We start from the raw sequence: 26,560 nt of genomic DNA, 5'->3' as shown, positions 1-26,560 counted from the left end.
ATGAAATATTCGAACACCCACACATTCCGATGTTTTTCTTATGTATTCTTTGCTTTTTATTTATGTTTTAGCTACTCCTTATTGATTTTTGTTAAGTGTTTTGGTATAATTCGTACATTAGGGGTTTTTCCCGAATGACTAATAAAAGGATCCATAGATGAGAACTCTATGGATCTATATCCATGGATTTATATATAGAGGATCCACTCTATTGTCGAAAAACGAAGTAATTTTAAAATAGCGTAAATGTTACACCATAGGTGTATCTTTATATTTAAAATATTAATAGTTTGATTTGAAAGATTATTTTCCTCTTAAAACCCAAAACATTATTTATAAACATTCAAAAATTAAAATACCTCACTGTGTATTGAACAAACATTCATTAATCATCAACAACCCATTACTGTCCCACTGCTGGGCACGGGTCTCCTCTCATAATGAGAAGGATTAGGCCATAGTCCACCGCGCTGGCCAAGTGCGTATTGGTAGACTTCACATACCTTTGAGATTTTTTTTTTTTCAAATCTCAGGTATGCAGGTTTCCTCACGATGTTTTCCTTCACCGTTTAGCAAGTGATAATTAATTTGTAATACGCACATAACTTTGAAAAATCAAAGGTGCGTGCCTGGGATTTGAACCTCAGACCCTCGATTGAGAGGCGGAGTTTCTTAACCACTAGGCTATCACTGCCATTGTGCCATTGAACAAACATTGTTAAGAGATAACTAAGTAAATTTCATTATTATTCGTCATTAACAATAAGTTCTTATGAAAATCGTAAATAACATCTCGTAATAAAACAATACTCGTACATACTTGTTTAGTAACTTTGTATGTGACATTAAATCTGTAATCATATTTAACTTAACCCTTTACACCCGAGATTATATGAGCGTGAGTTTCACCAGCAGTTGTGCTAGGGACTCGTCCAAAGATGGTAGATTTTTTCGACCCGCGCACTGTCACAGGTATATAATTATTTTTGGTATTAAATGTTTAGTATCTATTATTAATTATAGCTAATTTGAAAGTTAAAAGAACACTAAATACGTGGAATTTAGTAGTTTATTCGATTAACTTGCAATTTAGATACAATTAGGTTGCAAATTTCAAATTGTTACGATCGTGTGCCTACGGTTGTTGGTGCAGAATAACGTTTGATGAAAATGCTTTTATTGCTATTACCAGTTATGTGTAAGTTTCGTCAATATCAATTTTGTTTGTTTCAATTTTAGGGGTACATTTAAATGACGATCAGATTTTGCCAGTGCGGGGTGAGGAGAAATGTATCGGACATTGAAGATCTTCATGAAAGTGAAGAGCTTCAACCAAATAGATTAGAAGAGTTTCAATTTGAAGAATTGTGCCCTGAAACAGATCCAGAAGCACATGCAGACCCTCAAATAGAAACTGACCTAGAATTGGATCTGGAACTTGAGCCTGAACCTCAACCATCTACTTTAAAATCATCCCTAGAAATTTCTCGCCGCCGAGCATCTTCACGTCCAACACATCGAAAAATAGCTTGGAAAAGAATACGTTTTCTGTCTTGAAAAGGTCTACACATCCCTACCAACATCTCCAGTAAAGTTTCCAAAGAAATATTTTTCTTAATATTTTAATTATGAGGCTCTTGATATGTAACCAGATGCACAAATTTATATTATCTAAGAAGAACCGGTCGAAAACTTAATTTAATTGCAATAGATATGGCTAAAGTTTTCTCCATCTGCATTATCATTGGATGTATTCCCTAGCCAAGAATACCTACGCCTTGGAGACCTGGATTGAAGACGGAGGCAGTAACGGAAGAAAGAAGAATGTTGATTTTCATAGAATTACGTAGTTTAGGTTTCATTGCCAAGACAGATTTTTTATAAAGACTAATGAAAATAAAGACAGTGATGTTAAATATCTCCAAATTGTTTTAATTTTCTAATATTTTTTGATAAAAAACTATTTTTTTTTGCAATTTTCACAATCGTGAGTGTGACAGTTCCCACCGGAGACTCACGATCGTGCGGGTCGATTTCTGGATTACGTATAAACTCTGGATTTTTTTTCGTATTTTTTGTAGATCCCTTAAGCTATATAAAAAGCCGTAATAAACGTTTTGAATCGGAAATTGCGAAAAAAAATCTTCGGGTGTAAAGGGTTAATGTGTCACAGATATTAATTAAAGTTTGAATTTAAATACACGTAATTTGCGTTTTAAATTACCACAGACGTGTTAACGAGATACCAGTGTGTAAAGTATTTGACGACCTAATCAATGTATGAATATTTATTAGATCCTTCAAATGCCTACATGAAAATTTAACTAAATATAAATATCTTGCAACTTGATTGTAAGGGAGTTGGATGTTGTAATAAATATCAAAAGTCTCTGTAAATCATTTTAAGTGATATAGGTAACTTATTCGCAATTTTACGAACAAAAGGTACCTACTATGAATCTTTAACAAAACGTCGACTATTAAGAATATAATTAGTGATCAGTAAATAAGCTTCAGTAGTTATACTCAGCTTCCATGCAATACAACTGTAAAGGTTTTTCCTTTTTTTATTCTGCTATGATGTCACTACTGCCTCATCTATTACAGGTATAAAACCTGTGAAGTTTGCACCGGGATGTTAGTACTACGGGGAGCATCTCATGTATAAACTTATTCAGATACGAATGAGATAAGTAGGCTCACTTCTGTTATTATAAATCGTAAACAGATTCACAGTTGAGGATAAGCATGCATATACGAGAAATGTGCATGATAACTAAGCGATAGAAGATTTAAATTTCGTTTAATAAAAATCAAGCATTCAATTTTGTGTATTTGTCACACATCCATTGCTTAGCTACTACGTACGTCTCTGATAGAAAGGCAGTACGTATATAAAATACATAAGTGGAACTTAACTTTCAGATAAAATCACTAATGACGGGGCGTGACAAAAATATTCAAACACACTCTAATCTGTAAGAAGTGGATTTTAAGTTTAAATTGTCCGAATTGAGCGGCCGACGCCGGGGGCTGCAATATCGAGAATCGAGCATTTCACGCTCCGTAAGTTCAGCCGTATCGATACGGATATAATAACCAGTGGAATGGTAACTATAAAGAGAGATTGTATTTTTTACTAACGTCGTAAGAAGTCGGAATGTCCGTCCGGCCCTTTGATCGGTTGATAAAAGTGCTCGCGATTTTCTCTTTTTTTCATAAAAAAAAATTCTTCGCTCCCTTTATTGTTGATTCTGAATCGGAACGCGCAATGGAATGTGACATTATGGAATATGCCTAAAAACATTATTATGTTTTATGAACTTTTATATGATAGAAATTTTCATAAAATTTAATGTACCAACTCTAATCATTCCTCCATTGTTATACTATTATAAATCTAAGACGGTACGCGTTAACCTCTTTATTTTTTTAATATAAGGAAGTATATCCCTTATTACATTAAAACCAGATAATGTGGACTACCTATTAGGAACACTTTCTTAGCCTACATAAATACATTTGACTTTTATATAGTATTAGTAAATTCTTCAATGCGGTTGAAATAAAGTTCTAACCTAACTCAAAAACAAACGTTCTTATTTCCGACGATACATCAACCAAGTCATAAACAGAAGTACGTGAATGTATCACATGTTATTGGTGAAGGTCAACGCAGGCTCGTAACTTAAAGTCCCCACTCGTCCGACAAGAACAATAATCCGCACAATTTTGAGGAAAATGTTTATCGCAAGAGCCACTCGCCTCATAAATTTTCCGAAATAAAACAGAGGAAATAGATAAAAAGCTAAACGGTTGTCAGCGGACTTAGATAGGGACGGCGTGGACAGTTTTAGTGAGTTTCACATAAAATAATGCTTTCCGTTGAAAATGAGACAAGTATGTTTTACATTTATTGTTTATAAGTTATTAAGAGATATAAATCACGTAATTCCTACACACTAATTTCCAAAACCACGCAATCGATACGAAACAGATTTGTAAATGAGAATAATTGGTTCTAGCGTGAAATGTACTTCTTGACCAACAGGTGGCAGAGTTGTCTAGATTTGATTTTTTGTAGCATGAAAGCGTCCACAAGTAACAAGATGATAGCTGTCTCAAACAAAAATAATTAAATGTATAATCTACTGTACATCAATTGGTTTAACAAAAGTAGAACAAAATTACTGGCCCTTTTCGAAACTATAGAACTTAGTAATATTCAAACACGCTATTTTTTAATTTAAATATAAATAAATACAAGTCGGTGCCCTCTCAATAGCAAATCAGACTTCTATAATACAATAAATTATTATCTACCCCGAAGAGACTATTATTTCCAATGGATAACCGTTGCAACCGAACATACGCTGTGATAACTGCCGCATCTTATCTGACAAACATTATTTCATACACATCTATCGGAAAGCCATTCCGACTGTGTCTGATTTTATTCTAGGCAATTTATTTTCAATAAAGAACTATAAAAAAGACTTATCTAAATAGCTTGAGCGCCAGTGCGAGGGGAGTGAGGTATAAAAGTCGGTTCTTATTGAGTATTGCGCGGTGCACCGCGTACGAAACTATCGACTGTGGTGTTAGATACTGGCTTACGTTACCCCTTGAAGTACTCGAAATTTTAACTCTGGTTATATTTTAATTGTAAAATAATACAAAATCTACTATAATATTATGTAATTAAACTTAATAGTTCAATTAACTAACACATATATAAGTAACTTAATAGTTATCACCATATAATTACATTAATTTTGACACACTAAAATTGTTATGGTTGTCACTTATTAGAACTTAAGTAGATACCTAATATTAATCTGGAAGCATCCATTAGGACACGTCATAAGTACTCACATACATCCTAAACTGCTCTGTTACTATATGAAAAAACTGCATAGTGTAATAATTAAATGTTTACTTAGAAGAATAGTAATAATGAATCGACGACAAAATAATTTGTACGTCGTATGCTGCGCTTTAATTAAAAATAAAACATGATACTTTCAAGCCATTATACTGCAGGAAGTAAAAATATATTTTTTTACTGTAGCAACGGCTCATTTACATGTTATTCGAGTAACAAACCCTAGGGGACGGTATCAGCCATTTATGAGTTGAAAGTATTACAGAAAGAGAACTGGATACACATAAAGAGATATAATAATAAGAAAAGAAGCGGTATGCAAGAAAACGGCTCGCGGCGAATAAGCCCCGCGGAAAGCGGCATTGTTCCGCGACTTTTAAAAACGGAACAAAATGAACGAGGGGAAGGAAATCGGATGAAAATATGAAAAGAATACACGTTATATACGCAAAAGTGAAACGAAACGTCGGAGATCGGGTCTCAACCGCGGCGGTCCGCAAATATAATTTGCATAGTCAAGTAGCCCAACTTTTGTCTGCAACGGATGTTCGCAACCATATTCATTCGTTGCTTTTTAACCACACTCCCATTCTGTATTGGGTTGGACTTTTTATTGCATTTTTTCCCTTTGAACGGATTCCTTCAATATTTCGGTGGTACGCTTTTATTCATACGCTCGGTCGTCGAATTGTTTCGCTTCACATCACTCACTTTGCCGTATACCTACCGTTACGTTGCCACGATTGAATGAGAAAACAATCAACAATATTTCGTGTTTGGATGTAATTAAAAACGTTTCGCCAAAAATACTTCAGTGCCCAAAAACCGTTCATGCAAAAAGTATCTCACATCATTGACGGTGACTTCACTCGTAACAGAAGTAAATTTATTAAAGCGCTCGACTTCAAAAGAACAATAGAACAATGAATATAATATCATACGAACCAAAGTGCTTTAAAATTAGAACTATTGATGGCCGCAAAGCTGACAACAAAGGATTTAAACTTTTGTTCTATTCGCCTTTCACAAGTCAATTGAAATAATCGATTGAAGAATTATTACGATTCATCTTTGCTTATGAACTCAAGAGTGTAGAAGCTGTAGAGCGGATTATTAAATCACAAAGCGATGCCGACCGCTATGGACAAATATTGACTTAAAAAAACAATGAGTTCCGACGTTATTGCTTCTGCTTCATTAAAATCGATATTACATTCTAAGATTCTAATGATACAACGATGAGGAGAAAATTTCCAACATGCACAATGTTTACTTAGAAAAGTTGAGGTAGCGGTCTAAAATTGTTATGGTCGTAAGCTTTGAGTAATTAGAGGTTTACGCATTAATAGATAAATAACGTGGGATGAAAGGTCCAAAAATAAGCGTCAGTCGAGTGAGAAACCGTTTTTCAGAGGTGTTAGACTGAATCGATGTTCGGACTCGACGGACCGATGAATTTTCCACCGAGTGGACCTCTGGATGAACACCTTTGTATTGGCGAAACCTTTACATCCTCGTGTTAAAACATCTATTATAATAACACACTGATTGATAAAAATATTTCCACACGAGAGACTTTTAACGATATGTATTATGTCCAGTGACCATGCTGTGATTAGGTAAACCCTTCTTAAGCGTGAATATAATATAAAATAAACCATGTATAAATACTTACCTAAGTTGATTAAACATAAATTTAAAGACAAGATAAATATGCAAGTAACTAACTAAATTATATTTTATGTGTTTGCAAAGAAAATAAACAAGAAATGTTTGCAAAATGCTAATATTAGAATTACACACAATAATCATTAGCACACTTATGCAAATAAGTACATTGCAATTTCAAAATATTGAACTATTTTTAGTTGTAAATCATTTGCGTGCATAAATTATCGTAATTAGCGAACAACTAGGCTAACTTCTAAGCAGTTAGATTGGTTGAAAAATAAACCATTTGAATGTTCGTTATTACGAGCCGTGGCGAAGGTCACGAGATGACAAATGATGCGCAGGAGTCGATCGCTGGTGAACCCGACCGTTTCATTAGCACCAACATTAATTACTAGCGAATCTTTAATGAGAAAACCTTTTTTTTCCACATTAGCTATTTCCAACTCTTAGGTCATGATCTATTTTTTATTACTACGTAAATGAGCCAACAACTTCGTGGATTTGCAAAAATATTCGAAAGGCTATATTTTTTTGGGACTATTACAATTGAAATGTTTTTAATATTGATGTTGTTGGCTTTATGTTGATTGAATTCATAAGCAGATTCTTTCAAAGGCATATAAAAGGAATATTCGATAAAGTTAGTCGACTGCGTATGAATATTTAATAGAAATTCCAATAAACAGTTTCAATCAAAGTAATCAAACTTATTTAATGTTTCAAGATTTATATTTCTTATTCAGCAAACGAACGGCGAACGCTGTTCGACTACAAATTATAATAAGTTACCTACTAAAGATTGGAAACAAATAATTTCGCTGTATTTTAATTTGTTTTCTTGGAAATCGCAAATTTATCTTTCGAGCAATATTTTTGCTCAAATTGTATAGAATCCGTGTTACCAATTCTTACATAAAACATTCATTATATTCAATATAATCACATGGAGATAAAATCTGGCAAATTTTAATATTTTCATGTCATAAATTTATGCAAAACATTCTGAGGTATGGTATTTTAGTAGCGGGTCCATCGGAGAATACATTCATCTTTCGTTATTCATATATCTGAGTGAAAAAGACAACAATATTGAAACGTTGAGTACGTAAAAGAGACAATGTATCATCACATACTCACTCAACGATTATCGACAAGCTTATTCCAGATCGAAAGAAACTAAAGCGAATCAAAATGATTGACCTGTTTTGTCAGAAGCGTACTCTGCAGGCACGTATGCAATGTTTCTTGAAGCCCAAGAGTGAGAGGGACGCGTATAAGATACAATTTTCGAGATTTTCATAACGCAAGCATCGCTTATCGTTTTGCAAACGTGAAATCAAAACATGGCGTTCAAATGCAAAGCTGTTTATTTTAAGCTTCGGTTATTTTCTCATTCACTTGAACTTCTTAATGTATTTGTTTGATTTACTTATCTCTTAACTTTCTCTCTCACTCAGAAAGACAATAAACACAAACATTTGAAGTACCTATAATCCAACATCAAAAGCGACGCAATAGCTAGTCAATAAAAATGACGTCAAATTCCTTGCACTTGCACTATTCTCATAACAGTGCAGTTCACCTGACGGTATGCGGTCACTGGCACTCAAAACCACCACAACCCTCTATCCAATAATCCCTCACTCGCTCTATTACCCTCCAAACCGGAATATAACAATGCGTGCACTCCTGGTTAACCGCAAAGATAACCAAAGGGTGGTCACTTACTATCTAAACTAGTCTATCTAGTTTTTCTATCAAGACTTGTCTATTCCTTTTCTAATAGCGTGCAGCTTTTGTGGGTTTTGTTCCGTCTTTAAGTTCTTTGTATATGCAAAGGAAGTGATGTTTTCTAAACAAATAATTGTCCCGTGTAAATAGGGTTTTGTTCTTTTTTCTGTTCTTAATTATAGAGATATCAAATACAATTGTTAAATGATCATTGTTGGTTATAGATGCTAAAAAAATAATTAAAAAAATATGGGTGCTGCGCATCACCTTAAATCCTCCATTAGTTTTACGTACGTATATGAAAAATATTATAGAGATCATATTTATTTTCATAAAATCTAACCTAGTTTCCATTTTCAGTAATGTACCAGAAACGTCTCAAGAAGGAGCGGAAACAGCGGCAACAAGTGCAGGACCAGCTGGAGATGGAGCTGAAGAGACGGCAAAAGATAGAAGAGGCATTGAAGCAATCGGGAGCGCCCGCAGAGATCCTCAGAATTGTCACTGGTAAACACATATTAATTAAAATTTCGAAAATTTTTTCAAGGCGATTGAACATCTAGTGGGAGTATTTCTTTTTCGATTTGTATGAGATCGTAAGGTAATGTAAATTTAATTTCATGCAATAAATCTGATTACGGGTCATAAGAATCACTTATGATTAGCACATATTATTTGATATCTAAACACTTGACATTATTTTGATAATTATTTTTTACGAAATGAAAGATTTTATTAAATAACTAAGTAGAAAATGAATATAAAAAGCAATGTTTTTGGAGTACAAATTTCTTCTCAACTTTGAAATTGAACGAAGCCGTAGGCGAGATCTTATCACTGATGCTTAAGAAATATCAAGCACACATGAAAATCTTAAATTTACCGCAACAAATGTATATCCGTACGAAATCTATAATGTCGACTTGTTGTTTCGAATACACTGTGTTTGAATGGCAATCACTATCAGATTATCCAACAAGAATCAACCTGAAGTACACTGTGCCCCTGACATGTTAACTTGCCGTCTGTCAAACTATCTCTGCCAGCTAAAACTTCACCATATTGAATATCAAGTGCCATTTATGGATGTACACGAAGCTAAACTGTAGTACGCGTGCGTTTTAGATGTATTTTCGATTGTTAATAGAAGCGATTTGCGCTTTTATCGATTGCGAGAATATGTGGAGTGCGTGACGTAAGAAGGGTGGTAAACGCTAGTGAAGGCTTGTACTAATCTCCGTGTCAGGAAATCGTTTCGCAGGCCATTTGAAACGAGGGTTCGGGTGCTGAACTAACACGCATTCGAGTTCAATTTCTTGCATAATCGCTGTTTGCTACTAACATTTATTAGCAGTCCATTTATTACGGCTATGTAGGTTCTGGAAAGGCTTTTACTGCCGCGATTTTATAAGAGTAGGTAATGGGCACGTATCCAATTATATTTTTTACGTTACTTCCACACATTGTTATTCCCTGTAATGACTTCGCATTAGGTTATTAACGACCTCAAAGTATTTATTTATTAAAGTTGTAATATTTAATTCGGTAAACAATGTACTAAATTACTTGTTGAAGTAGGATGAAATAATTTAAATAAAGGTTGCGATACAGTCCTTAATATTAACCTTTAGATTAATTTTAGTCAAGAGACACGAAAAGTCTATTTTACCGTAATTATTATCTTAATGTTTAATGCATTTGTATTATCACATTTAGCATCAAGTATCATTGTACATATTAAAGGAACTATTAAAGGAAGGAATGGATTTCAACCCTTTGACTTCTAGTCTCAAATCCCTTGATTATATCCGTTCAAAAGCGAATAAGAAGTAGAAACAAATTATCGATATCTATATAAATAGGTGTTTTTGACAAAAATGTGAAGTATGGGCGTGGATACTCACACAAATTATTTTTAACAGAGAATCTAACGCCAGCGCCGCAAGAGAACCGCACGGAGCGAGAAAACGGCTCAGACAGCAAGCCGCCGAGCGCGGAGCCCCCCACCACCTCGCCGCCCTTCCAGCGAGACCCCCCGCGCACCCCCGACAAGCCACAGTGGAACTACCCGCCGCCACCGGTCGACATCATGAGCGGCGGCGCTGCTTTCTGGCAGAACTACTCTGGTAAGAAACGAAATGTGTCTAATGTCTTTAATGTGTCCAGTGTGAGAACTTAACTACATATATACAATTTAAGTGTTCTCACACTTAATTTAAAACAAGTGTGTATTGTAGTACATATTTAATTAATGCGTATAGTATGCACACACATTCGGCTGGTTTCAAATGTTATTATTGCAACTCAATAATTATTTTCATCTGTAATCACTCTCAGATAGAATTGCAGTCCTACCCGAGGTCGGTCACAGATTCGTTGGTACCCCTAAGAACTAGGTTGGAATGCCTCGTATAAATATATTTTCAATCAATTTTCACAAATTGTAGTAAAACAGGGCACAACTAAATAATTTACTTAATTGGTAGGTATAAGGTAAATAGAGCAAGTTATTTATCTTGGATAGTAATATAATATGATGCCTGACTTTTATTACGTATTGGAAAATACATGATTTCATTATTATGTTCAAACAAAGTAAATTTGTGGGCGATACAATTTTTATAATAATTCTTTACAAAAAAAATTTTGGAAAAAAAATATTTTAACTTCGATATTAAATTATTTCATCGATGAAACGAAATATTCACCGAAAGAGGGTCTTAAAATAGAAAAATGTACATGTACGATTTACAAACATCATATTACATACCATTTCGAAAGAAGAATGCCAAGTATTTAAGCCCGGAATAAACGATACATCCGAACTCGATTTTTATTATTTTTAGGGTGAGCTAAAATTCGAAATGCCTATTTAATCTATTGCCTTATTCCCGTCAATATCGCTTTGCGATGCCAATTCGGTTTTACACATAATAGGGTAGCCCATCATATCAAAAGTCGTTTAATTTTAATTTTAATTTGTATTCAAAAACTTTCCTATATTTGTCTTCCAGCTTAGAGTATTCTAAAGAGGATTTTTGCTAAGGAATTTCATGCAAAGAATCACAGTCAAGGTTTTTTACTTTAATGGCGCCACACTACTATTCTGCTATTCTGTCGTAGATACCTACGAAGGATTCATCATATAAATACCTGTCTGACCGAGAATCAAAACCAAAACCTTTTACATGTTTAATATGGTGTCCGGCGTACCACAATCACTATACCTTTTAAGTGCAGATACAATTTCACGACAAGCAATCAGAATAAAAAACCAACATGGCGGTCGACTGCTGAAAGCACATCCAACCAACAAGGAGGGCTCTCACGTGTTACAGAATAAGCCGTAGTTTTTTCATTCATATCCGCTTTGTGGAAAGCCCAGAAATTTCATTAAAAATGCACCGGCCTCGTGGAGTTTGGAATACTATTGTGTGTACGGCCTCCCTCTCACGTCCAACGATATGAAATTTGCCTTTCCACTGCAATTGAAGGATTTCGCCGCATATGCATATGAATCGTTAAAGAACATATTCAGTTTTTGGCAGGGAAGATATATTAAAAATATTTAGACATATTCAAGAAAAACTTTATTAACAATTTCTTGAACTGCTATAGTAGACTTTACAAAGCTGTAGGAATTTATTAGTCATACAGTAAATCTTATTTTGATTTTTCATACTGAATACATTTTCAGTTCCCCTTTCGCAAGTAATTTCATCTGATAGTAACTAACCGTGGATACTATTAAGTCCAAAGTTATGGCTTAAAACAATTGAGCTTAAGTTTTTCCAAGAAAAAATCGTATTATAACAAATAGGTGTCTTGTTTCTTCTCCTTATTAGAATAGATTGAGATTAGATAGATTGAAATGGATTTAACTAAAGATAGTCTGCATAATCAGTTACAACATAAAAAGTCTTAGAATTCGTGACCAAAACTGAACCCGGCAATCGTAGAACATTGATACGTTTAACCATTTCCCGTTTCACTGACGAGCGGCTTTTACCGACGACGGGTTGCTTTTCAAGTAGAAATTGCAACAATTTAAGTGTTACCTGCAAGTATCTAACACACGCGAGCACGCGAATACGAATAGCTAGAAATGGTAATTCACTCACTGTAATAAAAAATACGATTGAGTTGTTAAACATGTACCAATGTATAGTATTTTCATCTTTAAAAACTAACTAAACCTTTGAGTATCTGCCGATTACGATTGTAAAAGATATTATTATTATTTTTTTATAATATAAGAGTAGCAGACGAGCATGCAGTCCACCTGATGGTAAGTGGCTACTGCCGCCCATGGACATTTGTAATCAACCCCAGATACGATTAGATATTCCTACCTGAGGTCGGCCACAAATGCGCCGCTACCCCTGAGGACTAAGCTGGAACGCCTCGGAAAAGTCTGTCTCCCTTACCACACCCTTCAAACCGGAACACAGCAGCGCCTAATACTGCTGTTATTAGGTAGAAATAGTTTTAGATCTCCTCGGGATTCGACTCCAGTGGCACCACCGCCACAACCGTGTACCTACCTAACAATGTCAAGTGTTTGTCGTGTTTGAAGGATATGGTTAAATGATACACTTGCACAAGACGATCCAATTTACTCCTCAAGAAATGAAGCAATGCACGCAAACACGCAGTCCAGGTTAGGTTTGGTTAGGACTGCGTGTTTGATTACTACCTCTATATTATATAAAAAAGTTTAAGTCAAAAATAAATAAAGTTCAAAAAACTAAAAAACACGCTTTTATGATAAAATCAACTAAAAAGTGGGAAATAATTTTCAATGTAGGAATCAATTAAGGAACAGTAAGTATAAATGTAAAAAAAAGCGTGGGGTGCTCCACGCTTTTTCCAAAATTAAAGCAGCCACATAGATTACTTTACTGATAGAACAAGACAATTGATATACGAGTACCAGACCCATGCAGTATTACCTTATATTTACCTACTGTTTGGTATTAGAAAAGATGTACACAAATATTTAAATCAGACTCCTTTATTTGCACAATAAGTCTCTTTTTCTTATAAAGCGCCGCAGAAATGAATGAAGCAACTGATATTAAGTAATATAAAGTTGAAAAATTAATAAAGAGGAAACTTCTCCGGCTACTTTTAGGTACGCTTGTAAAATGAATGGAAATAAAATTGTACCGCACAGGTGCGCTCAAAACCTTTGACGATATTAACTTTTTGTTTATGAAATATACATACATCTACGAGTACAGCTACTTGGTTGTATCTTATTGATCTTCGCTTGTCCTGATCAACGAATCTCTTCTCATTACTTATGCGGACAGAAATATCTTATTTAAAAGTATACGACTATAACATTATTTCTATTGTTTCTTATTTGAGAGAAGCTAATATGTATAAAATTGTGAATTCACTTGATTGTTTGTTCTTTAATATATTTAAGTCATTTTCGAAATAAAATCAAATATTTTGTAACTTATTATTACGCATAAATATCATATATTATAAAGCAGGTAAACGAATTTCCCGAAAATAAATTTTAAACCCAAAATGTTCCTATAACTCATATGAGCTGTGCACTACTATAACTATATCCATTTTTTAAACAAGATGAACATTAAATTAACAAAAAATTTAAAAAAAATTAAAGTGTACAACTAATAACAGTATCTTAGTATGTAGTAGTAACGTTTTGTACGGTAAATTGTGTTTAATAGACTTCTTACACTTGCATCTTAATCGAGATAGGTGCATTTGAAATAAAAGTCAATGGAGTCACGAATAAATTGATTCTTTGAAAAAAAGGGGAAAAAGTATGTTCAATAGAAGATCAATTCAATCAGTGTGATTGGATACGCACCAATACGCAAGGAACAGTAGCTCGGGAGCAAGCCCTGTCATAATACAATTGGAAACCCTATTGGGATCTTATTATGACCACTACGGACTGAAGGACATCTAATACTTACCTGCTGCGGCACGCCACCACCTGTTTTAAACATCCCTTTGTTCACAAACTTCTCGAGTTTCCGTTTAAAAAAATAATTACTTTTCCCGGGTTTTTTAAGCTGTAATTAATTCGGCCCTCATAACGAACAAAGGTGTCGATTGCACAGAGATTGTTCTGAACTATTGATTATTTTTGAAGACGATATCTTGTAAAAAAGTTTTGGTTTTTAACTACGAAACAAACTACGGATCAATGACATTTATAAATGCATAAAATAAAAAACTTCTCAATCTGAACAGAGGAAGTTTTTGTGTGACCAAAGTGAGAGAAACAATTTGTCTTTCGGAGCGAGTGAATAACGAAAGCGTAATTTCTTGCTCGATCCTCTATTTAATTACAAAATCGATTCGTTTCTTTAGAATTAATCTACGAATAGAACTATTGAACGGTTTTTCAGGTTTCAATTGTAAAGGGCAATGTTTTCTCTGGAATTCTTGTCGCAGGCTGTTTAAACTAAGAAGTAGAAACAAATAGAACGAATAACCCGATTTTATTTTTAATACAAGAACAAAGATAGATACCTACAATTGTTTAAAAAATATGTAAATGTTTTCTATTATAGGTAATAGTATTCGGGGTTGCATGCTACATGCTTTAAAACATCACTGTAATTTATAGTTAACTGAAATAGCATAGAAAACCTAATTGGAGTTCAAAATACATTACTATCCCTAAGGATGAAATTATTACGACTCATCTATGCGTAAGGTGTGACTTACAGCTTACATCCTTCAAACCAAAACACAGTAGCACATTCTTTCTCAGTCAAAAGTATTTCCAAAATTGGTAGCTTTTGAAACTCTAGTATGAAGTCAAAAGTCAGCTTATACCTACTTAAAAGTCATATTATTCAATTCCTATATGCATGCTTACATACTTATTGGACTAAAACAATCAAATTTTATATTCCTTATAGAGCAACTATTCCATCTCCTGGGTAGCGCGTCCAGATGTCGCGACTGGGAAGACAAGGACATAAAAGGTTAATTTTTTATTTAACTGAAGCGCTCAACCATTACAGTTATTTCAAAGAACAAATAGATTATAGCTCTCAAAGGAGCCGGCAATTCTGTTTTCGGAGAGGCAAATGCAAAAATATTACGTATTCAAACAGACCTAATGGGACATTTAGGGGTGGCAGCGAAGTGAAACGGCAAAGGCCGAAGCTTTTAAGTGTATAATATTTAATTGTGACGCCCTAGGCGTATAATCTCGCCCGGGATAATAGGTTTCTGTTTCGGGACAACCCTCAACGACACTTGCGAGTGTGACGCCCTGGAGCCAGTCTCCACTGAAACAAATCGGATTATAATTGAGTTTTTTTATCGCGAATGCTTTTGAGATAAACATTCATGGTTTATTTGTTTCTTTCACTTAAATGTTGTTTTTGTCCCATTTGTCAAATGTTATTATAAATAGAACAATGAATGTCAAATAGGATTACTGTAGAGTTTTATACATCGTTGCAATTTTCTTTATGAGCCTCATTACAATAGATACAAAACTGATTAGCGAGATAATAATCTTCACTGAGCACACATAGATCATAATTTGTGATCTAATGTGATAAAGAATGGCTACACTTAAAGCATAAATTGTAAACGAATATCGGGAAAAGAAATTGAATTCTCCGTTGAGAAAATGTTCCATGAAAGTAAGCAAAAAACGCGATTCCGTTTATATCTTTTATATCTCGTAAATTGCAGGAGGCGGCAAGCGTTGCATGAAATTGAATAAGCATATTTCGTAAAACGTAGACGTTTTTGGAGACAATTGCCTTACCTCACCTACTCTTGCCTCTTTAAGAACTTTGTCAATTTTCTTAAAATCTTATTAGAATATCTTCTGTGCGAGACGTGTTTCACTTTTAAATTGCCCTTTTTGAATGTTTTGTGATTGTTAGGTACTCAGAAACGTTTACTTAATTTCTACGTTACTCTGTTTATTTCGATGATTTTACTTAAAGTGATAAATATAATTGAAATATTTTTTAAAAGCAATCGTTAATATTACATATTACACTGTAATATAACATATACGTCATACCTCATACACGATAATGTAACAACATATAAGTACCTACGTGAAATAATATTAACTTTTACATATACAATAACAGCGTCATAAATAAGCGTCTTTAAAACATATTTTAATTAAAATGTCTATAAATTCATTTATGAACCTCCTGTAGTTCCCATACCTTATGTATAAAGCTAAGAACACACCCGACAACCCTTCCGCACACAATTTAATAAGCGCTTATGCGTAGAGTGATACGTTTTTACCAAAGGGACGATTGCATATTAAATTAGGAAGTGGCATACAGACGCCAAGTCCGTTTGATGTAGGGATGTAGCTTCCCCGAAGCACTAATGACATTTTCCGGGGCGACACACTTGTATTTTGTGCCATCCTCGTAAATATGACACGTAATAGGAAATGATTATGTTCTCATGGGCTGCAACTTTTTTAAATATACGTTCAGCCAAGTTATATTAAAATTATAAAGGAGGAAGTTATATTAATATTAACATTGTTAAACGCTGTTGTGCTTTTGTTTTGAAGACTAAAGAAAGGGATTGATAATACGCGGCTTTCAAGCCTATCTTGGCTTGATTATAGATGTTTATGGGTGACAGTTAATCACTGTATGCTCTACATTTGAATGTTATTGTGTTATCGTGACTCTGTGAATAATATTTTGAAATTAACATAAATATTCTTGTCAACAGAATCCCTGGCCCAAGAGTTGGAGATGGAGCGCAAGTCCCGCCAGCAGGCCATGGAGCGTGACGTGAAGAGCCCTCTGTCGGACCGCGCGAGCTACTACAAGAACTCAGTGCTGTTCAGCTCGGCCACTTAGCTGGCGCCCTCCGGGGCAACAGACTACCCCGACAACCAAGAATATGATAAAGAGACAGACGATACGAGAAAACCGATCATCAGTGTAAAACCCGAGTTCAGAGAAAAGTAAATCCAAAGAGTGACGAAAGACATTAGAGTGACGCCCGCGACTCGCCTCGAGGATACCGACTCGCGTTTTGTGCATAGGAACGAATCGGAACGATGTTCTTCGTATGTTCATGTAAATTAAAATTATTCCTCTTATTGTTTAGTGTATTAAAACTTTTGATGTATCAGATCTCGATGAAGTTGTACTTTCTCGCTGAGATTGATTGTAAATACTGTTATTAAATCGAAGTAAGCACGTAGATTTCGTGGTGTTAGGGCGAAGTCTCAAGAATTCTTCTTCCATAGTGAAATTTGTAAATATTTCTTTATATTTTTAGATGTAAGTCATAACGGTTTTATCGACGATTCCAGTAATTTATTCGTCAACATTTAATCTTTTACGGAGCGTACCTTTAATTAAACTTATCTTTGAATGCCATATTTATATATTAAGCATCATTATTTACTGTTGCATAATCGTGTTAAGGCAGCATTATTTACTTAATTATTATTTGTATCGGCGGTAATTAGTGGAAGAACGAAACTAATTGATTACAACAACGGTTGGAATTGAACGAAGACTGCTTTTTCAATTGTTTTTCCAAGCGTTTGTATAAATTCTGTCTTTTCTACGCGCTAGTCGAATCAATGCTGTATTAATGTTTTAGTTCCTACGTACATTTCGTTTGATAACACGGAAATCTTCATATCGTCGTCGTCAGTAAAACTGCTACTGGTTTATTTTTCTTAAATAAAAATTTAACGATAAATAAAACGTGTAAAGTTTTGACCCTTTAAACACATATGTGATCTTCAGTATCATGTAATTTATTCAATTTTAGTGCAATGTTTAGATTTAACTGATATCTTTAAAACGTAAATAGTTATATGTTAAGTTAGTGATCATATGGTTCATTTTTACAAATTTATTGACTGAACACAAAGAGACAGTTGTCGTACAATACGTATATAACGTAAGATTTCTTTAAAGTTTTCTGTCGTAGACTTTGTATAAATAATCACAATATCTCATATCCAGAGTCGAAGTACGTGGGTAGATATTCTAACAGTAAGCGGTAGGTTTAACTTTAATATAAATCATAAAAATAGCGTTATTTATATCGATGCTTAGTTTACGGGACGACTTTTAATGTCTAAAATAGTTTAAATACTAATAATAGATTTAGACATTGTATCGGGCGTGTAATTGGCGCTTGGCTATTGAATGGACGTTTTAAAAAAGAACGTCGAAAGGCGTTTTCTGACAAATAATATAATACCCGTAACAGTGTAGTCATTGAAGCGAAATCTTTATCGATTGTTGAAGTATTGTTGTTATTCAGAGCACAATTATTGTAATAGAAAATAGTCAAGCGCCGATGTAATGTTCGCTTGACACAATTAATTTCATACATATTATCTGTAATGGGTAATGAAGTAATGGATAACTTAGTTGTTACTATAAATGTTTAGCTGAATGATTGTGTGAGTGTAAAAAGCGAGTGAATGTGGTTCTTTCCTGTCTTTTATTTTCTCTTCTGAGATGTAAGAATGGTAATTCAAGAAATTCAAGTGTAAAGTTCTGTATACATATGTCTAGTGCTATGTAGCGTAGACTTTCCTTTGTCAATTAAATATTGAGGCTTCAATGTACACTTTAATACCTTGGTTATTGTATGCGATTCACAAAGCAACTTTTATTATTATTTATTGTTTCTATTATAATTATTATTAATTTTACTTAAAATTGTGTGTGTGCCTTGTATTGTAGAGGAAAATATCAAGATTAAAAATGAAAATTATAACCTTGTCTTTTGTTTTACCTATCCCAAACATTGCAACACCATCCACCATACCATCGAGGTTTAGTTTAAAAATATATACAACTGAATACTTTTGTCAATACACAGCATAGTGTAATAGAAAATAGAAAACCCTTTCATTCTTATTTGTGTGATGTTTCAACGATAATTTTGCTAATTTGTCAATCGTGGAAAAAAAATAATAGATTTATATCAAATTTAAAATAATTATAGATTATAGAATACTATACATATACCACTACTTTACATAAAAGTAAGACATTTATAACAAGTAAAACAACTTTTATTACTGATTAGACGGTTAGTGTCGTTGCGTTCCTCTACAAATTAGAAGGTAGCCGGATGTGTTTGAGAATCTATAGGTACTCGACTATACGAGACTCTATGTGTAATATAATAATATTATGGTACGGCACTATACAAACATATTTAACTTTTTTTAATTCACTGATAAACAAAGAGAAATGTCATTAAAAGAAATAATAGAAAAAAATCCTAAAATCCACACCGATTATTACATTAATTACACTGTGAACACAACATAAGCTGTCAGACTCTTTTCCTATTCCGAAATCCATATATTAAAAGATTTCAAAGTTTTTCATATAATATAGGTAGCACTAAAAATATTTCTTGTAAATTAATCTCCTGAGGGACTAAAGAAGAATTTTCGCACATTTTTATATTGAAATACAAGCAAATTCTATGTACTAAGTACCTATTACAAACTGCTGTATAAATTAAACATTAATGAAACATTTCTTAAAGTAGATTTGAAAACTGGCATCAACGAGTTTGATATCTATTAGTAGACGATTCCATCGATCTCAACCAATCAAGTATGTGTAATCTGAGAAAGTGTCGTTCAACATACTATAATCTTACTTTTCTATTGATAGACTTTAATCTTAGTTGTGACACGAGCTCATGTTGGAATGCCATCATTTGATAATTTACTCTGATAAATATCTTGTACTCTGTAGTTGCCTACAATTGCTTTGACTTTAATAATTAGGTAGACACTAATTATATCATTAATAATCTATTTTCTTGACCCGTTATATGTCCCACTATTGGGCACGGGTATCTCCCCATATCTATGTCTGAAGTGTACTGCACCACATTATTACAGTGGAAGAGGTACGATTAAGCAAGAGGTACCTACGATGTGAGGTTTGTAAGGCCTCCAACGAGGTTTATTTCTATCCTGCGCTAACCAGCTTAAACGTGGCCTTCCGAAACACGGAACCATTTATATTTTTTTCTACTAGCGGTCACCCATCCAACTCCCGACCGCGCCCGTTGTTGCTTAACTTCGTAGATCGATTGAGATACACAAACCACGGTTATGTGTTCAATGTAGTTCTTTATCATAGGTAAACACAAAACTAGCCATGTAATCTAACACTGCGTAACTAGTGTGATAAAATGTTACATTTTCAAATTACCGAAGTAAATTAACTAATGATCATACATAAGGGAAATAAGCGTAGACTAATAAAACTACAGAGTCGTAAACAAGAAAAGTCATAAGAACTTTGTGTTTTATTGGAATTCTCCGCGCCCGAGCGCCATTTTAAATCCTGTTAAATCGGAAAACTTCATATTTATTGCTAATAGATTTTCGGCCGATGAGCACCGGGTTATTTGGGATGCAATTTTATTTTGTCCATATGAATGATTTTTATATTTGCCCCCGGGCGGCCGGACGCACTGATGCGGGCCCTCCCTTGCCGATTTCGGACACCGTTCAATCGCTGGCCCCTTATTGGAGATATTTTCAGATCATGGATTTCGCCTCCAGTTACAAACGCAACCGCAATAAAAAGCTGTTTTTTTACAAACGCTTTACATAAAGTGTAACGATGTTTCGGCGGTACCGACTGAGTTATTTATTTGGTATTGAGAGCGATTGGTGCAATATTTCAATGTACATTTTGTTAAATGAATATGAACAGATTTTAGTGAACAGCACTACTATTGCGAATCACAGTACAAACATACAAACTACAGTCATCATCAACAACCCACTATTGTCGCACTGCTGGGCACGGGTCTCCTCTCAGAAGAGAAGGTTTAGGCCATAGTCCAACGCGCTGGCCAAGTGCGTATTGGTAGACCTTTGGGATTTTTTTTTAAATCTCTCAGGTATGCAGCTTTTCCTTTACGGTCTAAGCAAGTGACGGACGGAGTGAAGTACGGTCTAAGTAAGCAACTAATTTTTTTTTAAATCAGAGGTGCGTGCCTGAGATTTGAACCTCGGACCCCTCAAACGAGAGGCCGAGTTCTTAACAACTAGGTTATCACTGCCAATACGATGTGAGCACATTCTATCGAAACTTAAGTATTATTTAAGGTTAGGTAGGTGATGATGGTATACATTGATGATGATGTGGTAAAAGTAGTATCATACAATTGCAATATTAAATACATGCAACGCCATCTATTGTTGCAATAACAAAACAAAGTAGTAGTAGTAGTGTGAGTTACATTGCTTCTAAGATAAATTGGTAAATTTTACATACAAATAATATATTGCTATATTATTAAGGAGAGATTTGAAAAGAAGTAATAGAAAATCAAAGAAAATTGCCATATCATAAAAGATAAATGTGTAATTAATCTTATGGTTAAACAAAGATACTAAACTAGATATGTACCGTAAAAACTTCATATAAAACTCATAGGAAATACAGAATTAATATATTACGTTTCTCCATTTCGAGAAATGTAGATTTTTTCATGTATAATTTCCATGGTAGTCTCAATATTTTGAAGGTGGTAGAACCCTTTGTGGTTCAACCCCGGCGGCACCACCGCCACACCTATTTCTGCCTAATAACATCAGTATTAGGCAGAAATCGCTGCTGTGTTCCGTTTTGAAGGGTGTGGTAAAGGAGACATACTTTTCTGAGGCGTTCCAGCTTAGTCCTCAGGGGTAGCGGCGCCTCTGAGGTCAACCTCAGGTATGAAGATCTAATCCCATCTGGTGTTGATTATAGATGTCCATGGGCGGCAGTAGCTACTTATCATCAGGTGGACTGTATGCTCGACTGCTACTCCTATACTATAAAAAAATATATATATTTTTCCTGGTCATTGCTGAACCCTTAATGTGTATTTATATAGAGGCCATAGAAAATCAATGTCCTTTACATAAAATATAAAAAAATGTGATATTAAAAAATATTCATAAAATATTTAGTTTAATGAGATTGCTCGTAGATACCCCTATATTGTTATTGCAAAACAATGATATACACGTGTGGGGTAGGTGTGTGGTTAACACTCACCTTAAGAAACGTTTTCCAGTTAATACTTGTCGCATCGGAGTTAATATTGCGGGCATAAATATTGTCGCGCGAGACAGCTCCGTGCCGCCTTTAGTCTTTATTGAAGTATGACCCTTACATACAGGGGGATGCGAAACAGTATTAACTGAAATAAACTGATAAAAAAAACAAAAACATATTACAGTGTTAAATATTTATTTTAAAATGCTAAATGTAAATTACAATTACAAACTAACTGCTATCAGTTCTTCTGTAAACAAGTAATATATTTTCAGGTTATACTTATTTCAATTATATGATTGTTAAGTGCCTACGATACCTTCCATCTTCTACGAATTCCTATTTACTACAATTGTGTTATACCTATATTTTAAGAATTTTATACTATAGAATTATGTAATTATTTTGTAACTATCGAGTAATTCTGAGAATACACCCATATCCAGCAGCGACCAGTGAGTAAAAAAGTGTTACTACAATTTATTACCTGAATGACAATAGGATTAAAGGTCATAGTCAAATTACCTGAATTCCTTTAACCTTCAATAACCTTTCAAAATTAATTCCTTGAACACAGCTTAAAATTATCGCAATCAATTCACTCTATCAGAGTTGTCAAACTCTATTAAATAACATCACAAAATTCGCCGAAGAGATTTCCACGAAACGTAGACTATTTTAATAATAATAGTGTACAGGGCCTTTATTATTTTTACAAGTATTTTTTTAAACGATGTGTGTTATGGAGTTACTTTCGCCGCTTCTTCTCCATAACGAAACGCCTAATGAAGTGGTGGTAGATGTAATGACATTCAAAAAGTGCTCTACAAAGAACCTATTTTTAATTTAAAAAAATATATTGCTTTTTTATTTTGAACACCCTGTAGAGCAGCACCTACGCGACGTACGCGTCCGGAGGCCACGCACCTGCCGAGTGCGACGTAATTTTCGCTCTCTGCTACACGGATTAGTTTTTCCTTACGATAATTAAATAACTTTGAGCTATGTTCTTGCGTGATGTATGGCCTTGTTTATTGTCTTACCGTGCAGCTATTCGTTAACAGGGATGATATGGAGCCTCCGTTTTATTGTTCGCTGTCTACACGTCTGGAACATTCGATGTAAATTCCGATGTACGGCAAGATTGATTGCTTTGTGATTTGCACATTTTTGTTTTCGGGTTTGATATTGTTTTAAGGCTTAGTTATTTTGGTTTTTGTAACATATTTTCAAGCAAGCGTCGTCAACTTATATTAATGTGCGACCAGATTATATTTTTTTAACTTTATATGAAAAGATTATATGGTTTTTTGAAATTGTTTTCCCACGGACACCAATTGGTTAGTAAGCACAAAAACTTGTATTACAATTACAATAGATACTTTTAAGGTTAAATGGATCATGAGTTCAGTTTTATATATTTCTTTAATATATCGTTCTAGTGAATAAAAGGGGTTAATACATTTCAGCGTAAGTTAAGAGCCAACAGATTCCATACCGCACCAACCATTTACATACCATCTAGGACAAGATAGGATTAATATTATTGTGAGAACTAAGTTAGGCACCCACATCACTGTATCTACGAACTTTACTTCAACTATGTACTTTACAAACATTTTAAATTATTATATCTTGTAAATTTATCCTTTGTCCCTCTACTTTAAAAAATACTACTTAATAATATATTAAATCAAATGTATTTTATTTTTATTTTTTATTTTATACTTATTTAGGAAACATACAATACAACATGACACTTAAGAATAGGTTATAATACTAGTTCATATATCAAGTAAAGTGTCTGTAGAATTAATAATTTCTGAATAATCATCCCTAAAGACATAAATAGGAAATGACAGGTACTAAACTTAAAAACTTATTGAAATCAAATTTCTATTATTAAGCGATAAAAGTAAAACACAAAACCAACAACCGTTAATAGAAGCAACCTAATCCTTATTCATTAAATTAGAGGAACAGAGCCGTTTGCCCTACAACCCCCACTCTCCTGTGACAACAGCTTAACCCTTCTTACTAAGGGTTTTTAACGATTTGCATCACATCCCAATGCAGATAGGACATTCATTTAAATAGCTTTTTCTGGAAATTCTTTACTTATTTCAAAGGAATCTTGAGGTTCTTTGATTCATTGTTAAGTCATTTTTCCTTTTTCATTTACTTGTTTTGAAAACCATGAGGGTACTTTTCCCAGACAAATACATATTTGTATGTATATATTTTTTTATTTCCCATTAAAATATACCATGTACAGTGTAGTACAGTAATATCAGTGAATATAAAACTAAAAGAATAATAATATATTTTTTGTTGGAGAAAAGGTCAGATAAGCAATACATAAATACCTCAGAACACTTAATACTAAAGTCAAGAATAAGACATAATAATAAAAGCTCTGTTTTAATTTAAAAAAAGAAACAGAATTGAAATTAATTAGAGCGTTGTTCCTACAATAATTCAATGGTAACTTTCAGAAAATATTTGCTGCAAAACAGTTCGTAGCGTCTATGTTGTAGATAATACTGAGCTTAGCTTTTTGTACTTAAAACACGGTAAGTAAAGAAGAAAATTCTTCCATCTAAAGGTAAAGGTAAGGTGTGGTAAGTAAGGTAAAGTTAGAATAATTCTTCTACCTACAGGTAATGATAATAATAGAAATGGTACGAAAGATATAATTAATAAATAAGAATTTAATGATCATCATCAAAACCAAAATCACAAGCACTTTTCAACTTTGCAGAAAGCAATAGATACATAATATGTGAGACAATTAACCTAATTTAGGCTAATTACGTTAATTAGCGTATAGAACCTTGAAGCTTTGTGTTTGCGCTCTAAAACATTTCAGGTTTGCTCTGATATTTGTTAGTAAGTAAAAGTAATTTAGGTATCTGTCACAAATAATATTAAAGCTCTCTTTATATTAACAAAATTTGTACTTCAACTAATGAGGCACAGCGGTCATACCAATTTCTGCCTGATAACAGTGTTGAGCTCTTCTGTGTTCCAATTTGAAGGGGTATACTTATCAGAGTAAGGGGACATACTTATCAGAGGCGTTCCAAGTTAGTCCTCAGCGGTAGCAACATTTCAGCAACAGTTCTGTGACCTCAGGTAGAATCTGGAGTTAAAAGACAGTTGCCACTTATCATCAGTTGGACTCTATGCTCGTTTGCTACTTCTATATTACCATTGCGACACTTATTTCCGGATACCGGATGACTTACATATGAGGGGTCCTAAGGAGGGGCAACGCATCCCCAATAATCTGCTTCAAGTAGGACCTCTGTTCTACATGTTGGTTACAAATGCCAGTAGGGAACGTGACGGGTTATCTTCAGATGGACTAAAGATATAAATTCAAAAGAGGATAATAAATTAAAAAAATATACAATTCATTTTCATTTTTGGACATACACTAATTCAATATTCAAATTTACAATGCAAGGGTAATCCGGTTTATTTTATTGTCCCCTGATAATGTCGATTTATAATATTAAAATGTTTATATTATTTTTTTAAAAGTACATAATATGTCATTTGTATTCAATTGTATAATATTCAAGTTACGATTTGAGTCTATGAGTATCTAAATATAGGTCACTAAGTGAAAATCTCTATAAATTTCCATCTACAGACCCGAGCAAACAAATTAACAAACTACAAGTTAATGGGCGAGGACAACAGGACAGCCGGCACCGAATAACATTAGACAAGGCAGTGATGAAGTTCGTTCTTAATCTTGGGGCCTCTTGCTGCTAATACAATTGGGTTTAACGACGCCCTGCATTGGGGCTAGGGCGGCATCTTCACAATTTCACGCGATACTGATGTAATAGTGTTTGCGAATGAATTTATTAACATGGCAAAGATGATAGTGTATATCAAAGACAAATACATGTTGGATAACAACATTTAAGGAAAATGTAAGAAAGGGTTTTAGATAAAAATTCGGGGATGACTTATTAAATAGGTTCAATCAGTAACTTATTAAATAGAATCGGTTTACGTAAGTTTTGTCCATAGGCTGTTTTACATAAAAATATAGTTAATGGAATCCAGTTCAATGTTATTTCTCATAATAAGGCTTTCGGAATTCATAGCCTTCGAGTAGGCTTCTCGGTATCCGGGTGCCTTTACACAATTCAAATAGAAATTTGAGATGTAAATCAGAAGTCAG

At 33.9% G+C, this 26,560-nt stretch overlaps 1 protein-coding gene and 1 long non-coding RNA gene across 15 annotated transcripts in view; both read left to right on the top strand.

Annotated features, from left to right (window-relative positions):
• Window positions 1–19,048, top strand: part of dac (dachshund family transcription factor) — a 181,079-nt gene extending 162,031 nt beyond the window's left edge. For 7 of the 14 annotated variants that reach the window (XM_073082533.1, XM_073082535.1, XM_073082532.1 and 4 more), the window contains 4 exons: window positions 8,651–8,797; window positions 10,213–10,416; window positions 15,208–15,273; window positions 17,024–19,048. In XM_073082533.1, the coding sequence (XP_072938634.1) occupies window positions 8,651–8,797; window positions 10,213–10,416; window positions 15,208–15,273; window positions 17,024–17,154 (548 nt within the window). In that variant the 3' untranslated portion in view covers window positions 17,155–19,048. The remainder of the gene's footprint in view (window positions 1–8,650; window positions 8,798–10,212; window positions 10,417–15,207; window positions 15,274–17,023) is intronic. The other 7 variants (XM_073082541.1, XM_073082542.1, XM_073082540.1 and 4 more) reach the window with 1 other exon arrangement.
• On the top strand, window positions 923–1,727 carry LOC140749478 (uncharacterized). The gene is made up of 2 exons (XR_012103101.1): window positions 923–972; window positions 1,240–1,727. It is a non-coding gene; the product is annotated as an uncharacterized LOC140749478 (long non-coding RNA).
• Window positions 19,049–26,560: the final 7,512 nt, after the last annotated feature.

This window comes from Epargyreus clarus, unplaced genomic scaffold, assembly GCF_041222505.1.
Source record: "Epargyreus clarus isolate Ecla_fem2 unplaced genomic scaffold, WU_Ecla_fem_2.2 ptg000018l, whole genome shotgun sequence".
Lineage (NCBI taxonomy): Eukaryota > Metazoa > Arthropoda > Insecta > Lepidoptera > Hesperiidae > Epargyreus > Epargyreus clarus.
This window is presented reverse-complemented; position numbering and strand designations above follow the sequence as displayed.